Genomic DNA, 18,468 nt, shown 5'->3' with positions numbered 1-18,468 from the left:
AGACATTCTCCTCGTCTAAATGTTCACCCCTAATTTTATCCCATGTATAAACCCTTCTATCATTCTTTATCATGCTCCACTCCATTCAAACTTCACAAAAAAAATAAAACATTAGTGTACTATTACTTAAATGTGTGCTATGTTAAGTGTAGGTTTTAAAATGACACAATATTAATAACATTTAGGAATAAATTACTAATAGTCTTCTTGCAAACTATGGTGATGTGTGTTAATGGAAAGGGACACAATACTATTATTTTGCATGGCATTGAGAGGAAATGACACATGACCATTCCTCTAGCTTTTTTAGTCCCATTATTTTACATTTCATTTAGAAAAAATGACATATGACCACTCCTTTCATTTTTTATTAACTGATCTTGATTAATAATTATATTTATAATTTCAAAAAACAAAAATTTATATAATTAAATATTGAAATATAATAAACAAATTAATTTTTTCATAACATTAAAAAAATCATATAATAAACAAATAACAGAAAACGGTATATTTTTATGCTTTAAACTGGGTTTTTTTTAAAATGATAAGAAGACATTAGAATCCTTGCCCATAGCAAAGACTTACTAATGACATTGCCTTTTAGGATACCCATTTCAAAAAAGTTAATAACATAATTTTACATATAACGATGTTTCAAAGCCTTTTGTATGTCTTTATAGTGACCTCAGAATAAAAATGGAAGGCCTACAAATGAAACACAAAGAGAGAATTATGAGGATATAACACGCCATTATATACAGACACATTTTTAAATAGATATTCAGGTGAAAAACAATAATAAGTAGTAAACTTGCTTCATATATTTTTCCGGATTTAATAGTAAAATTACAGTTCAATAACTGAACAAGAGTACAAAAGCAAACAATAACAAACCTTAAAATGCGTAGTCACAAACACAATCTTCCTTCACTCTGACTTTTGTTGTCTATACAATATATTTTTAAATTCCTTCATAAAATTGAGCATGGTAATATTATTTTGACTCTATTGGGCTCCACTGAAACGCCAAAGTTTTGGGTATCTGATTGTGTAGGCATCCTTGGAAGATTGCAGATTCGAATTCTTTCAAGTGACTGTTGTTGTGCCAATCGAATTCTTTCCTCAGCTTGCCTTCGGGCGTTCTGCTCAGCTACCAACTTCTCTTCCAATGTTTTTATTGTTGTTTGCATCTTCTCTTCCACCTGATAACACAGTGTAAAAACAAAAATATGGTAACAAGAGAAAATTTGAAAGATTTAATCATCTAATATTTCAATGAATAATAAATTAGTAGACTAGGGCTCCAAATCAAATAAATTATAAATAATGAAAACATTTATGTTTCACCAGCTCAAGAGCATGTTATGATTCAGAGATGGTAAAATAATTTGGTGGAATTTATATATATATATATATATATTCACTTTAATGCATCGTAGAGGAAAGAAAGGTCTTCAATATCTGAGCAATGAAAGGCGTGGTAAAAGATAGATAGACACTTTTAAGAGGAACTGGATTCGTAACTGTTAAAAATTAGGTAGTCTTTCATCGAAGATTTTTTTGAAATTTGTGTCATTCACATTATGACGCACTCATCAATTTTTAAATATTCTCAATATTCTCTCGATAATGTTCAATATGATACATAAGACTCAAACTAATTAATTTCATTTATAATTCGAGTGTGTTAATAAAACTTTGTATTGAGTTCTTAATAGGGGGATCCAAGTTCAAATTTCAATAGGACATCTAACATGGAATTTTAAGTTGTGACTCTTAGTTTTCCATAGTTAACTTCTAATGTGGGGAGGTTTCTAAAACAATGGATTTATAAGTTATGACTCTTGCTATTCTATAGGTTACATCTAACATGGAATTTTAAGTTGTCTCTTAGTTTTCCATAATTAACTTCTAATGTGGGGAGGTTTCTAAATAAGCGGATTTATAAGCGACTCGTGATATTCTATCTAGGTTGTTCCTAGTGTGGTTGTTGCAAAAGACATGATACTCGTCTCATGTTTATACTCATAAGAGCGTCAATTGGTCTTATGTTGATGTTCATATGAAAAGAATATTTGTAAATGATTAGTAATATAAAGACAAAAACTTTTTAAAAATGCAAAAGCATAGAAAATCATGATCAACTAATTTGACATGCAATATGAATATTTCAATAGAGATGGATATTCATCTTGTTCACAAACATGTGAACGTCATTTGATTTCAAATAGAGTAATGTACACTGTAAATCAGATCCAAATATCAAGGGTCATTTTAATATGTTGTTTAATTTTTTATTCAATAGAACTTGTAATGATTGCTATATAGATATCTTATGATTTGAGTAATATGTAGGTATATTAAAATCCATCCAAAAAATTTAATAAAATAATATGGATTTTTCTAATAATAAAAGAGATGTAATAAATTTTATATTAATAAATAAAAATTATCAATATGTTTTTTATTAAGGTAAAAACAGGTTTTGAGGGGACCTGAAACCCCATACAACAAGATTTGAAGGGACCTAAAACCCTCAAATTTTTCATGGATCCGGAACCCACAATAGAACGTATGCAACATAGACATTCAGCAACCCAACCACAACCTAACAATACAGATTAAGCGTTTAAGAACTAGTGGCAAAAGAAGAAGGTTGAAGCTATCCCTAAAGAGATTAGACGAACATGAACATAGGGAACAAGGCTCCCTCAGCCATAACAATGGGTTTTATCCCCACTCCCACAACTCCCTTGCAACCAAAAGACAGGGCTTCATCAACCCCCAATAGCACTTCCAGTCATATCCAGTAGCATCCAACTCCACCTCAATAGGAGAATGGTCACCTCCAGCCTCATCCATCTCCCCCTCAATAGAAGATAGGACCACCTCTATAGGAAAAACTAAAGTAACCCCAAGATGCATAAATTGAAGCACAATGAGAAAAGACATGGAACCAAGGAGAGGGACAATATAACCCTCATCACAAAGAGACCCAGGAGTCAAAAGATATAAACATAGAAAACCAGACCCCGTCATTAGGAAAACCACATACCAAAGAGACTTTGTGGGAATACATAACAAAAAATCATGTCCCAAAAGATCAATATAAACATAGGAGCTCAAGGAGAGAAGATAAATAGAGATACCACCATATTTCCACCTCAAGGGCCAATAAGAAGCTGAGACATCCAAATAAACCGTCAAAAAAATAAACTTGAAGCTTACCCATTTAGGGCAGAAACAAATTCCACACAGCTCCTCAGAAATATGAACAACAAAACTTCATAAGACAAAAATGGATCTAGAAAAGAGTAGGGGCCAAATATCAAGCAAAAAATAAACCCTCATAGGTCCAAGACCTTCATCTAGCAACAAAAGAGGAGGATGGAAAAAGAGAATGGAAGCCAAACCAAGTTCCATCTCACCAATAGGGTCTTCAACTCAAAAAGAAAAAAGAGGATGCAAATGAGAACAAATACAATCCAAAGAGAAGAACTGTAATCCATGACCATCACCCCAAACTAAAGAAAAAACATCCCCAAGTGAAGCCCAAAGAGACAATAAAGCTCCCAATAGGGGACCCCAACATAATAATGTTGCCACTAAACATACGAACCAAAGAGGCACATACAGCCCTTACCAAGAACATCAGCGCCTAGAATCCAGAGAGAGCACCAAACAAGGGCCTTGAAACAAAATAGATTGGGTAGTCAATAGGGCATCTATGAGAAAAGGGGCTCAGGAAGATCTGTAGACTCCTCTAGCCACTCCCAAGGACAAGATTAATAGAAGTTGAGAAGAATGAGAAGCCACGAAGGGCCATAAAAAAAAAAAGACTCCCACTTCCTTGCAATAGAGCCTCTGAAAGAAGAAAAAGCCCCCCTTGTTGCATCACAAGAACAATGACAAAACCTTGTCCGAAGGGGAGAACACCAATCACCACAGCAACACCCAAAGAAGAAAGTTCCAAAAATAGTGACCAAACAAAGGGAAAGGGCATTCACTCTACCCCTAATGCTTTGTAGACACCAAACACCATAAGATCCTTAAGCAAAGCCCCTAAAAAAGCCAATGTCTCTCCAAGAGAAGCTTGTCCTACAACAAATACTGCATCACCATCTCCATCTTCATCAAAGTTGACATCCTCCTTTGAAGAAGAAACCCTAGAGCCTCCTCTCCCACCTCTCTAGCTCCTTCACTCCATTCCAATAATATCTCTAAAAATTATCAATATGTTAGGATTTATAATTCTCACTAATTATTATTTTATAGAAATATTTTTTTAATAAAATATTTTGGACATGTGTAGAAGGTGCATCTTTAGTCTTCTTCTTTTTTATAATTAAACTACTGGATAGCACCAATACCCATATAATTATAGAGAATAAACAAAGTTTAAAAACATCACGTTTGTAGTTTTCAAAAAACATGGCATCTTGCCCCCAATCTCCAATCCTTTAATTATGTGGTTCACACTAAAAACTTAACTCCTTTAATACATAAAAAAATTGAACAATCTATACTATTAGAATACCATAATATGCTATTGACAAAAAAGCCATTTTCCATATCCTCAAAAGACTCCATACTATTGTAGTTATCCCATTTATATCATCTATATATTAACTAAAATGCAGACCCAGAAAACAACCATTCCTTCTAACTGTCTTCCTCAATCTCCATCTGGTCATCATCCACGATCCTCTCTCTTTCACCATAGTTGCTTGAATCTACTCCTCTAGTCCTTCTTGGCGGATGAAAGTTGAAATCCAATCTGGAGCTACATTTTCCTCTAAATTCATCCAATTATTTAGCAAATTCAAACTTTTAATTTCCGCCTCTTTGTTGTCTTGGTAAGACTCCTCATCATCCATCAAAATAATTGGGAGTTTTGGAACTTCTTTGTTTGACTTGTCAAAGTCCTTGGGAAAGGGTATCCAAAACTTATCATAGTTTCTCACAACATCATCTAACATGCCCAGCACCTATTTCTTGAATACCGATTTTGAAAGATTATTAGCTATGATCTTTTATATTCCTCTATCTAAAGAAATGGCTAGAAACATTGAAGAAATATATGTATTCACATGATATCTATGATCCACCATTATAAAAACCTCCCCTAGAAAATATTTTATCGCATACAGGACTAGTAGATGTTTATACCTCAAAATAGTGCTCAATCTCTTATCACCTATTTCTCCTCAAAAGTCCATCTACCTTCTGGTTTCCAACAAATGGATTGGAGTCTCTATTCTAGAGTATGCTTCAGAACTTTATTAGAGGGAAAAAATAGGCAATTTAGATTTTGCAAGATCTTCTAGATATTTTTAATACTTCATTATATTTAATAAAGTCTCAAATCCATCTTAAAGGCTCACTCAACTTGGGATATATTTATGTCCTTCCAAATCATTCAATAATGAGATTTGTTGTCATATCTTTAATAATGATTTTCCAATCTCTCAAACTCCAAGAATCATCCCTTGACAGGTCATGCTCTCCAGGTTGGTAAATTTCCTATAGCAGGTTACCACTAAATTTGACCTCTGCCAAATAAATTGTTTTCAAATTAATTAAATCCCTCCTCTCATCAATACTCCAAACCAATATCTTCTTGGAAAATGTCTAACCTTCCAGTGACTTCATTTTTTAATCGTTAAAGGTTATTCTTTCAATCTTATGTCTAAAAAATAATATCCATCCTTCCATTAACGATTGCAAAAATGATTAAGAGGCCTCGATCGCATTGGGGATTCCATCACATCAATTCTAACAAAATTTCCCTAACCTACCTTAGGATTTCTTTCTAGATTTACCTTAACTCAAATAGGCTTCATTCGAATTTTAAACATCAGTCACCTATTATAAACATCAATCATCCATTTTTTAAAAGTTATCTTCTCAACAAGCCTAATATTGCCATTATATTCTCTAGTCTCTCTATGATTTTTATTTCTAACTACATCTATGGCCAACCTATCTGCCTCAACATTCCCTTCTTTGTAAATATGACTAATGATTAAGTCATCTAGTTTCATAACCAATTCTTGGATTGGATTTAGCCATGTCACCATCAACCAATTAGGTGACTTATTTTTTTGAATAGCATTAATTACTATCTAATAGTCTCCTTCTAGGTGTAGCTTTTTTGCTCCTAATTTGAAACCAAGTTGTAGTCCAAGCAATGTAGCTCTAATTGTTGCAATATTATTTGTAGTTTCTCCTAAATCTTCTGATTCTTTTGCAATCATTATCCCCTCTTCACTCCTAACAATATATATCATACCCGCTTGAGCTGGATTACCTTCCAGTACTCTGTTGAAGTTAATTTTTATCCATCCCACCTATGGAGGAGTCCATATGATTTAGTCTATTTCTATCATTAAATCCTTATTTTTACTTCCACCTTGAATTTTGGGGATAATTAATTAATCCTTTAATTTTTATGTTCATTTCATCATCCCATAGAGTGAATTAATTTTCCTTTAAAACTTGATTTCTTGGTGCTATATTAACCAAATCTACATAACTCGTCAGCCCAAAAACGTAGCATCTAAATGAATAAGATCAATGTGGATCACCATGTGCCAAAGGTATGACCCAAATACACTTTAAAATATTCTCTAAAGTTATAAAATATCATTAAGAACATAGGATAAGATGAGAACCAAAACTTTGATAGCCAAACCATAATAATTACTTAGAAGACAACATCAGACACAATGTAACACCAACTAGAACATTCAATATCATGAGGAGCACATAAGGACATTCCCATAACATCCAAGAAAATTCTCAAATACTTCTTTCTCACTATCACATCTATACATTCTAATGCAATATAAATAGTTACAAAACACTTCATTGCCATGATACTAGGAAATCCTGAACAAAACATCCATAAATTTCTTGAAGAACATTTCAACACGAAACAAGAACTAAGACAATGCATGAACATCAATTTAATGTCCTCCAAGTCGCAATACCAAAAATATCAATATAGAGAAAGGGAAAGCATTTTTCAAACCAATCAAATCCACTTTTAATAGGTAGTTAGACTATCAATGAATAACAATCAATAGCCACATTAGCTACAACAACAAGAACCTGAAAAGATAGTATTTTAGTTTCCATAATTCATAAACATTATGTCCAAATTTGCAAGATTTAAATTCTCAACTACAAAGAAATGTGGAGCATTCTTCCAGCTAGACTTTAAATACTCTTTCCTCCATATCACATCACCTCATACTAAAAAACATCTAGAAATAGCATTAACCTGGACAAGAGTGTCAAATCCAAGGAAAGCACATCCTCACCTCCATCATTGTGCCACAAATCCACAACATATTATCATCAACACTTCATCCAAAATGTAGACATCAGACACTAAGAAGATTGACATTTACAACCCAAAGCAATTGCAACTATTAACCATCTGTATTGTCTAACATCTTCCTCAATCATGACAACATCAATCTCAACAAACCATAGCAACACAATCTCTACAACATCAATGACCATAACATAATCTCCATTTATTACCAATAATCTCCATAACATCAATGACCACATCAACATCAATACTCATCAAGGATAACACATATTTTCAGACATCAACTTAACATCAATGACAACACATATTGCCAACATAACCTCACTCACCTCATTTGATCAATTTATTCAATTGCCTTTTTATGAATCTACAATTGACATTTGATTGTTGTTTGATTTTGTACGAAAACTTGTTGCAAATAAATTACATTCTAATTATTTGTGAATTTACATGGAGAATTTAAATGATAATTCTTCAAATTCAATGTGAAGTTGTGTAAAGTTATCATGGATCTTGAAGTTGGTGTTATTAATATTGTATTTAGAAACATTTAACAGTTTCTAGAATAATGAACTAATTGAGAATTTTTCGTGACTTTTATAAATTCTTAGACAAATCTTGCAAATTGTACTAGTCTCTTCGATTTATAGAAGTTATTAGCAGTCCTTCCAAATTGTGGCAAATAGCTTTCGATTTTTCTTGTAAATTGTATAAATCTCTTCCTCTCTCTCTCTCTCTCTCTCTCTCCTCTCTCTCTCCTCTCTCTCTCCTATCTCTCTCTCTCTCTCTCTCTCTCTCCTCTCTATCTCTTCTCTCTCTCTCCTCTCTCTCATCTCTCTCTCTCTCTCTCTCTCCCTCCTCTCTCCTCCTCCTCTCTCATCTCTCTCTCTCCTTCTCTCTCTCTCTCCTCTCTCTCTCTCTCTATCTCTCTATATATATATATATATATATTTGGAACACATCTGTTGATATTCTATTCAAATATCAGAGCCCGCATCAATATTTATGTGTAAATTGAAGTGGTTTTCCAACAAAATTGTTCAACTACAAACTTTCCATGCTGGCAAGAAAATCTTCCATTCTAGCATCCATTTTCAACAAATCAACCTCAAACATTGCAAGCTCGCCCTCTCATTTATAACTCCACCTTTAATTTTGAAATTTGTCTTTAAACCTATAATTTATCTCATTTTATAGCTTGATTTTTCATTGGGTTGTGTGCAAATAAACATGCAAAAGTAGTAGAAACTTGTATTTGCTTCAAATCTGCACAAAAAATTCTTTCATTTTTGCATTGTAAGCATAGAAATAATCCTACTTTTTGGTTCTCGACTTGGCCTTTTGATATGAAGTATCAATGATATCAACTTCCCTTTACACATTGACTTCCATTATAAACCTTTGGTGGCATAAACACTAGCAGAAAGGCATTGAGTTTTGACTCACAAATTGGGGTGCCATTTGACTTGCAAATAAAAAATTTAATTCTACCTCTGCCATTTGCACCTAAAATATATCTATTGCACCTCTCATTAGTAGATGTGTTGTTAAAATAAAAAATAAGCATCATGAATATGCAATTGATGTCTATCTGGGGTCCACTGGGGGTGGCTTGGTGTAACGGTGTTGTGGTGAAAAGAGTTTGAATGTGTGTTCGTATGGTTTCTTGGTACAGCTTTGTAATGCATTGGAACTTTCCTGGATTGAGATGATTGTCAAATGATGTCTTAAATTAGTAGTAAGTCACTTCCTTTTCTTCCACTTTCCACAAATTATTGTATCTTTTTGCAAAGCTTTGTAAATTTATAATGCACTACAATTATTGTAACATTTTGCAAAGCTTTGTAAAAAATTTAATGCACTACAAATATAAAGTGCAAAATGTGTGGAGGTTTTTATTATGATAGATTAATGTAAAATTTTGGGTAGTGGGTGGGGTAGGGGGAGATTTCTATTAATAATCAAGGAGGGGTGTTCATGTGTTGAGTAATCTTCTTCCTTTCTTCTGCATTTCTAGGTTAGTTTATAAAAACTAAACTAAAATATGGATTCCAATATTCCTCTTCTAAGTTTATTTAATTACCATTAAACTAAAGTATGGATTTCAATATTCCTCTTCTAAGTCTATTTAATCACCATTAAACCAAAGTATGGATTCCAATATTTTCTCTCGAAGTCCATTTAACTATCATGAATGGAAATGTAAAGTTCTAATTCAACTAAAAAATAATGCCTACACATAGTTACAATGGGGATAGAGAAAGAACCACTTGATGATACTACTAAGGTTAACTGGTACAACAAGTGTGATCAAAATTTTTTGGTTTCTTATGTTGTTAGCAATGCGGGAGTGAGAGAAGGGAGTGACTTTTATTTTGAACTTAGAACAGGGCGGGAAACCCTGCAATGGACAGACGAACCAAGGGGAGGGTGGAAAGGACGAATCCCAGGGCTGCCCTAATTCCTCTAATCTTAATGGAAAGGACCCAACAGATGGGGACCCACAAGCTGGTGACAAGCCTCTCAATCCTGATGGGGGGAATGGAGAATCACATGCTAGAGACAACCCTAGGCAAGGACCTATTCGAAGGGATAGCAGTCGGTCATGGACTTCTTTATTCAGTGTCAAACCAAGTGGAAATTCCTCGCTCCCTCTAGTGTGTAATATCTCAGAACTAGAAAAAAGTAGATTTGTTATTGAAGTTCCAAACCCAGTGATTGAGCATAATATTAACCTTATGGCAATGACTCTAGTTGGAAAACTTTTGGGCCGAAGGCCGAATATTGATATTGTCATGGTGTTTTCTAAACGTAAATGGGCGCTTAAAGGTCAAGTGGAGATTACTGCTATGTCCAAAGGAGCATTGTCTATGGCCTTTTAATGTAAGGAAGACATGTCGAGGGTGCTTTGTGATGCTCCTTAGTTGATTGGAAAATCAACACTTGCTTTGCAAAATTGGTCGCCTAATATGGACCTAAATGAATCTTTTTTTGTACAAGCTCTTGTTTGGGTCAAATTGTCAAGCCTTCCCCTGGAGTTCTAGGTTGAAGATGTCTTTAAAGGAATTGCTAGTTCATTTGGCGAACTCTTATCTATGGATCTTATCACAGCAGCTAGAAGAAGACTTACCTTTTCTAGGATTTGTGTGGGAGTTATGCAAGGTATGGATATGCCCTTATGTATCAAGATTAACACTAGATTAGGGAAATGGATCCAACCTATGGAATATGAAAGTGTCCCTTTTGCATATTTTCATGGCGAAACATTGGGGCAGACTTCTAGAAAATGCTCCCTACGGGTCGTCAAAGAGAAAGAGAAGAAAGACAAGACAACGCAATGGAGAGCAAAAAAACTTGCTAAGCAACCGAAGATTGATGAAAAAGAGAAAATGGTAGAAGAATCCCAAAGTGTTATCACCCTGACGCCTTCGAGAAATAGGGAAAAATTATTGTGGAAAACCCAGAAATCCAGTTGCTTGAAGAAGGGAAAGAGGATCAAACAAGCAAAGACAAGAGAGAATGACAAAACACCAATCAGGAGGAATAATGAAGTGATAACCTAGAAGATGGAGAAATACATGTGGTGTTATAGACCAAGGAGGAAGCGGATTCAAATTGCATTATGAAAAACATTAACAGAGATGGCCTTAGATTCTCCTATGAGGAAGCCCAGAGGTGTTTGATCCTTGGAGGGATCTCGTCGCCAGAATCACAACAATTGGTGGATATGGTGAAATCTACCTTCCAACAGTCCCCAACGACATCACTACTTAATATAAGTGCTAAGTGGGTTGAGTTTGATGAAGTCAAGCAGAAGATGTTAGGATTCCCAAAGATACTGAGAGGGGGGGGTGAATCAGTATCTAGCCGGTTTCTGAATTTACTTAAATTAAAACATGTAAAGCATATCAATACTGTGTACCGGTAAACCAAAAATAATGCAGTATACAAGAATAACAACAACCACATGAAAAGAACACCATAACACAGTAGTTTAACGAGGAAACCCGGTGTGGGAAAAACCTCGGTGGGATTTGTGACCCACACTATTCACTTACTGGCCAATAAGGGAATATTATTGTTTTACAAGAAGGGCCTGCACATGCAGGAAGGCCAAGTACCTAGAGCTCACTGCTCAATTACAAAGGAAGTCACACTAACTTAAAAAAATGGATTATACAAATCCAATGTCTTGTACTGCTTCAAATTAGCATCTGCTATGCCAAATCCAATACCGGTTTTAGCTCTACTTCATACATAAACCCTTAACCTAAAATTTGCATATTAGGTCTACATAATTTCACCTATCACATTATTACTAAATGTTCTACAGTGATCTCATACATACATGAGTCATATTACAACTCACCATGTCGACTTACAATGATTTTACAATTAATTACAAAATATATTATCAACAAAATTCTTGTCAGCCAGAGTGTCAGTATCCATCCTTTCAATGTCGGTGTTTTGTGTGCCGATGTAGAGTTTGTCATTGCCAGTGCCGGTATATTTGTTTTGCCAGTATCATATGATTGCAAGGTTACCATCAATGACAAAACCTTCAATCACCTACAATTTCTCATTGGAGTGTGCATTTGCCAACAATCTCCCCCTTTGGAATTGATGGCAACTCTCATGAGAAAAATCAAAAAGTGTTCAAAAATGATATCCAAAAATAGTCTACCAAAAATGTCTTACCAAAACTGTATGCTCAAAACTGTGTGCTCCCCCTGAGCAGATGAACCATTTTTCTCATTCCTCTACTCCCCCTTTGACATCAATGACAAAGGTTGTCATTCGCTGTCAGTGGAGTCCTGCCTAAATTCTTGTAACCGGTGGGTTACAATCTGAAAAATGTCTTCAAAACTAGATTTATTCCATTGCTGAATGTTTTGCAGTCTTTTATGGCTTCTTGAGTCCTCTACACTCTACTGGTGAGTATGTGAATTTTCTCTTCTGGTGTCTTTAGTCTGGGAACCAGAGCCTTAGATATTTCTTTTCTCAAAGAAATAAGTTACTCTAGTCTTGGACCAAGTCTGCATTTTAAGTTCTTTGCTTTGTCCTTTATTCTTTGTTTTTCATTTACTAGTTTCTTGATTTTCTCGTCCTGCTCTGCAATTTTCTTCTCTAATTCCAAAAATGAGTCTGATGTTCCAATCAGATTATCAGCAATATTATTAATCTTATCATGTGCTTTTCTGATTTCTTTGTCAAGATCCTCTGTTAATACATCTGTTTCGCAAGTGTCCCTGTACAATTTCTTGAAGTCAAGAATGATTTCACTGAGTTCTGGTAAAAGAGTATCAATTTCCTCTTTGTTCTTATTCACAATTTCCATAAAGAATTTTTCTTTCTCTTTTATCATTCTTTCCTTAAATGTATCCTCATTTATTTTGTCTAGTGTTATTAGGTTGTCGGTTATATACTTAGACAATGTGTCTAATTGGCTCAAAGAATCTTTATTCTCAACACTGCACTTTGGTGCTATCATCTTCAAAATTGGTAAAGTGTCATCTATAGCCTTATAGGCTTGTGCATTGCACTCTATTATCTTATTTATTGAATCTAATAAGACCTCAGCTACATTAGTAGGTCTGAATTTTGTCATGGTTGTACCAAATGTTTGTCCAACATTTTTTATAATCTGTAATCCGTCGGTTGTAGTTGTAGCTTTGCTTTCCTCTTTCTGTGGAGGATCTGTTTGAGTTTGCATTTCTACAAACAAAAGTTTAGGTTTTTCAATTTGAGCACGTGGCACTGTCTCTGTCTGTACCTATGAAGGAGCCTATTGCTCTACCTATTTCTCTATGTTGTCCACTACCGGTTTTTCCTCTATGCTTCCTGTTGCCGGTGACTCAATTGGTTTTTAAGTTTCAATAGTTGTCGGTGGCTCAGTGGATGCATCAGTATGCACATCTGTGGTTTTTGCCTTTCCAGTATCCGGGGGTTCACTTGATCCTTTAGTTTGTTTTAGTTCCCCAATTTCAATGTTTTCTATTGCAATATTTCCTATCGGTGGCTCTGTTGTCACATCTAATTTCTCAGTTGATTCCTTATCCACCACAATATTGACTTCTTGAGTGTCAATGTTCATTGTATATAACACCTCAGAATCAAAATTTGTATCCTCATGTGGTGTGTCCATACTCTCAATTGCCGGTTGATTGTCAGTAGTGTCTAGCAGTGGAGTATCTAGAGGAGGTGGGGGTAAGTTATCTGTTATCTTTATACTGGGAGGTCCACCTACCTTACCTTTTCCTTTGTCCCTATCCTTTTGATATACCTTGAAGTTTTTAGGTTTTTGATACTCTTCATGTTTCTCTTTTTCTACCAGGAATATGTCCCATGCATCTATTGTTTCCTCTATTACCTGATTCACTCTTCCTACCATCAGTGCTACATGCCTATGAGCAGCTGAGAATACTAACCGGATAGCCTTAGAGATTAATTGATCTATCTCATCGGGTGAGTTAACAGGGTGCACTGCAAGTAGTTTTTCAATCTTTATTTTCTTATCTAGCTCAACAATAACTACTCTTCTAGCTTCTAGTCTATTATATAGATCTGTTGGTATTTCATCAATAACTTGCATCAAAAATTTCTTGAAAATATCTAAGTGTAAGATTACACTATTCTCTACTTTCTCTTTATCATCAATGGATAGTGTGTCATATAATTTGTTGATGTTCTTCAACTTTCCATCCTCTGTAATTTCACTGAGAAGTTCATCAATGAGAGCAATAGTTTGTTGTGTCTTCTTCGTAGGAGTCATCTTCTTTTTCTTTGGAGTTAATCTCTTTGTTGGGGGCCTCACTGCTTGTTGCTTATGTCTTGTCCTCTTTGGTGTAGGAGAAGGTGTCGGTGAAGGTTTTCTTTTCCTTTCAACTCTCCTAAATACAACAGGTATGTCACTTTCTGAAGAAGTTCCAATTGGTGAAAGGTGAGTTTCCGGTTGAAGTGCTTCCAACTCACTTTAAGTTATACCAGTTTGTTTTAGCACATCTTCTTTAATAGCTTTTGCCTATCGGGTTCCCTTTCCAACAGTTGCCTCAACCTTCTTAACTCTTTTCCTTGATTGAATTTGGCTTTCTATAGTTTTAGCACTACCAAATACTTTTTCTTCCGGTTCCTTAGAAGCTTCTAGGAGGACTTTTGCATAAGTTTCTATTATGTTGTCATCAATCTCATACCCCATTTCAGTTACCCAGATGGTTCTAGGAATAACTGCCTCCATCCAAATTTCATCTTTCTTTATTACAAAATAGATTTCCTTTTGGTACTTATCCACAATAGCTTGTGATAGCCTTACTCTTGTTTTCATTCGAGCCTTTAGTGCTTGAAAGTGCTCATTTATGGTTTTCTCCATGTTCTCTCCCATATTGTTCAGCAACTCTGATAGTTGTTTTCCTACCGACATATCAAATCCAAAATCTTTAGCACCAATACCGGGTACTTGTTTGGTTATGTATAGCATCAGACAAACAAGTAGGTTTCCAAATCTAAATGTTCCTTTCTTTTCCCTTTTTATCTTTCCTAGATTGTCTATTAGCTCATCTTTAAGCCATTCACATATGACTATCCTTGCACTATCATTTACCATATCATAGGAACTCTTAATACATAGGCTAGAAACTAAATTTAACCTATTTGCATGTGTAGCCTTGTAACCTAAGATCATAATGATAAATCTGGTATTTGTATCCTTTACATCATTTACCCTTAGCAATCTTTTATCAAATGTTGCACTGGTTAGGTTTGTCACTAAGTCATTTGAGACCTTCTTAGTTTTGTCAGGTTTGTTGTCGGTGGAGGGTAACCCTTTTACTGCCCTTACCACTTCTTTTGTGATCTTGTGAATAGAGTCTAACTAGAAAAATTCACCATGTACTCTTCTTAATACAATCCTTATGATATCATTGGGGAAATCCAGAATACTAAGTATTTCAGTGAAACCTAGGGTTTCTACTATCTTGTGTTCAGGTTTAACATTTTCAGATTCATCACAGATTACAGTCTCATACATATTCTTAATTTCATCATCACCTATTTCATCAATATGATAATGTATATACATTCTAGGGTCTTTAGCATATACTACTCCTTTAGGGATTTGGGAGAATGCACCTATGTTGTCATATTTCTTAGCAATTTCGGGAACTAGCTGAAAAATAGGTCTAGATCGCTTAACAACTTCAACAACAGTAGGGTTTGCAATAAATTTAGGAGTGGATGAAGATGCCATAGCTATAAATACCTCAATCTACCTTAAGGATGAATGCTTTGATGGATTGCTTCACTTCTTTGCTTGGACTACCTTCACTCGGGAGTCTTCATGCTCTCGAAGATTTGAATACTCGATGAATGAAAAAAGAGCCAAAACACTTTCTTTATAATGTTATTTTTGCCAACTACCACATTTAATACTTGTTGGTTAAGTCACAACTTAAGTCATCTGCCGGTATAGAAGTAATTTCAACTTCTCACCATCAACCGAGGGAATAATAGCATGTTTTTCATTTTGTTGCTAAACCCCCAAAATAATTTTCTTCAGTTAGATGAGGAGTCTCCTACCGGTGGAGTGTTACTCTATTATACCAGTGGAGGTGTAATCATATCATCATTCTGATCTGACTTTCTGATCCATTATTTTGAAAATTCTTTCTTTAACTCTTCAACTTTTTCTTTACCTTTCAAACTAGGACCTTTGTTATTTGTTGGTGATGCCTTACTTATGCAAAATTTAGCAATATGTCTGATCTTGTTATAGGCATAACAAGTCACCTTGTTCTTTTGAATAGCTTTCCCATATCCTATGCCGGTATGTGTTCTGCATTGATTAGATAAGTGCCCAAATCTTCCACAAACATAACATCTCACATTCATTCTGCAATTTTCTGAATTATGACCAACTTTGTTGCATTTAGAACATTGACCGGTGGGTGTATTAGTGTTCTGATAATTTCTAGATCTACACTAATTTTCTCTATGACCATACTTGTTACGATTAAAGCATTTTCCATTAAACTTGTAAGCAGTAGGTTGTCTTACCGATTTTCTATGATCATGATTGTTTGCAGTACCGGAGCTTTCACCAACTTCAAAGCCAAGCCCATTTGTATCACCATTAGGTTTCTAATTCTTCAGCATGTCACCAAGTTCTTCTGAACTTTTCTTGAATTTTTCATTGTGATGATTTGCACCAGTTAGTTCACTTTCCAAGATTCCTTTTTGTCTTATGAGTTTAGTTCTGTCATTTTGTGTGTGCATTAGATCTGTCTTCAACATATCATTTTCATGACTAAGTCTTGTGTTTTCATTTCTAGCATCATTTAGTCTTCTGGCCAACTCTTCTTCATTCTTCTTCCTATCTTCAATTTCTTTACAAAATCTCATAGTCATATCCTGCATCTCATTATGTATTGTACTAATCTCTTGTCTTAGCCTGTTTACCAGATCATTAAGAGTTTCTTTTTCATCATTCTCATTCTGCATCTTTTCACAAAGTTATCTTCTCTTATTTCTTGCAATGGTAAGATTTTCTTGAAGCGCTTCAATGATATCCTGGGCAGCCTTTAGATCATCTTCAAGTTTGATATTCTTCACCTTTTCTGCATCATAGTCTAAAAGAGTTGTTTTCAATTGTTCTCTCAAGTTTTCCATCTCTACCGGTGACAAGATCTTCCTCAAGTTGTTAGGCTTCTAAAAATAGAGGACCAGGCTCTAATACCAATTGTTAGGATTCCCAAACATACTGAGAGGGGGGGTGAATCAGTATCTAACCGGTTTCTGAATTTACTTGAATTAAAACATGTAAAGCATATCAATATTGTGTATTGGTAAACCAAAAATAATGCAGTAAACAAGAATAACAACAACCACATGAAAAGCACACCATAACACAGTAGTTTAACAAGGAAACTCAGTGTGGGAAAAACCTCGGTGGGATTTGTGACCCACAATATTCACTTACTGGCCAATAAGGGAATATTATTGTTTTACAAGAGGGGCCTGCACATGCAGGAAGGCCAAGTTCCTAGAGCTCACTGCTCAATTACAAAGGAAGCCACACTGACTTACAAAAATGGATTATACAAATCCAATGTCTTGTACTGCTTCAAATTAGCATCTGCTATGCCAGATCCAATACAGGTTTTAGCTCTGCTTCATAGATAAACCCTTAACCTATAATTCGCATATTAGGTCTGCATAATTTTTCCTATCACATTATTACTAAATGTTCTACAATGATCTCATACATATATGAGTCATATTACAACTTGCCATGTTGACTTACAATGATTTTACAATTAATTACAAAATATATTATCAACAAAATTCTTGTCGGCCATAGTGCCAGTATCCATCCTTTCACTGTTGGTGTTCTGTGTGTCGGTGTCGAGTTTGTCGTTGCCGGTGCCGATATATTTGTTTTGCCGGTATCATATGATTTCAAGGTTTCCATCAATGACAAAACCTTCAATCACCTACAATTTCTCATTGGAGTGTGCATTTGCCAACAGAAGACAATCACCCAAAAAATCCAATAGGAAGATAGCCAAATTATCGAAGTAGCGATCAAAAGAAAGTGGGAAAAAAGGGGTCGAAATCCGCCCCTCAGGCTACTCCAGTCAAGACAAGAAATTGGAATAAAGTCGATACAAGTTTTATCCCCTCTCCTCCTGGAATAAAATCAGCAAGCCAGATCAAAGATCAAGAGGCAAGCAAGAATATATAAGATGGTAATCAAATGACCATCCATGAGTTATGTTCCCTAAAAAGAAAATGAAAATTATTTCATGGAATATACGTGGATTGGATAGTCCACATAAACAGGATGTTCTTAGAAATTTAGTTAGAGAGCATAAACTAGACATTGTTCTTATCCAAGAAACTAAAATGAATAAAGAGAAAGTTGAGAAGATTAAGCTTTTTAAGGATGGGGGAGTTTTAGGAGGTAGCTCGGATGGTGCTTCTAGGGGCATTACCATTTTCTGGAATCTAAGGCGTGTTACTAGGGTGCTTGTTAAGCATGATAGCAATTTGGCCTTTGTTAGGTTTCATCATTTAGGGGATAGTACCTTATGGCTCCTAACTAATATTTATGCCCCTAATAATAGACT

The 18,468-nt window shown here is 34.9% G+C and overlaps 1 protein-coding gene across 2 annotated transcripts in view; it reads right to left on the bottom strand.

Annotated features, from left to right (window-relative positions):
- Positions 1-569: 569 nt before the first annotated feature.
- LOC131068421 (immune-associated nucleotide-binding protein 9-like) overlaps positions 570-18,468 on the bottom strand; it is a 55,181-nt gene continuing 37,282 nt past the window's right edge. Inside the window, exons 6-7 of one of the 2 annotated variants that reach the window (XR_009372076.1) lie at positions 898-1,205; positions 570-708 (exon numbers count right to left, since the gene is read on the bottom strand). Coding sequence is in view for 1 of the 2 variants with exons in the window: in XM_058003611.2 (XP_057859594.2) it covers positions 975-1,205 (231 nt within the window). In the remaining variant the exon portion in view is untranslated. Of the gene's footprint in view, positions 709-789; positions 1,206-18,468 lie in introns of those variants that run through there. The other variant, XM_058003611.2, reaches the window with a different exon arrangement.

The sequence above is a fragment of the Cryptomeria japonica genome, chromosome 3, assembly GCF_030272615.1.
Source record: "Cryptomeria japonica chromosome 3, Sugi_1.0, whole genome shotgun sequence".
Taxonomy (NCBI): domain Eukaryota; kingdom Viridiplantae; phylum Streptophyta; class Pinopsida; order Cupressales; family Cupressaceae; genus Cryptomeria; species Cryptomeria japonica.
This window is presented reverse-complemented; position numbering and strand designations above follow the sequence as displayed.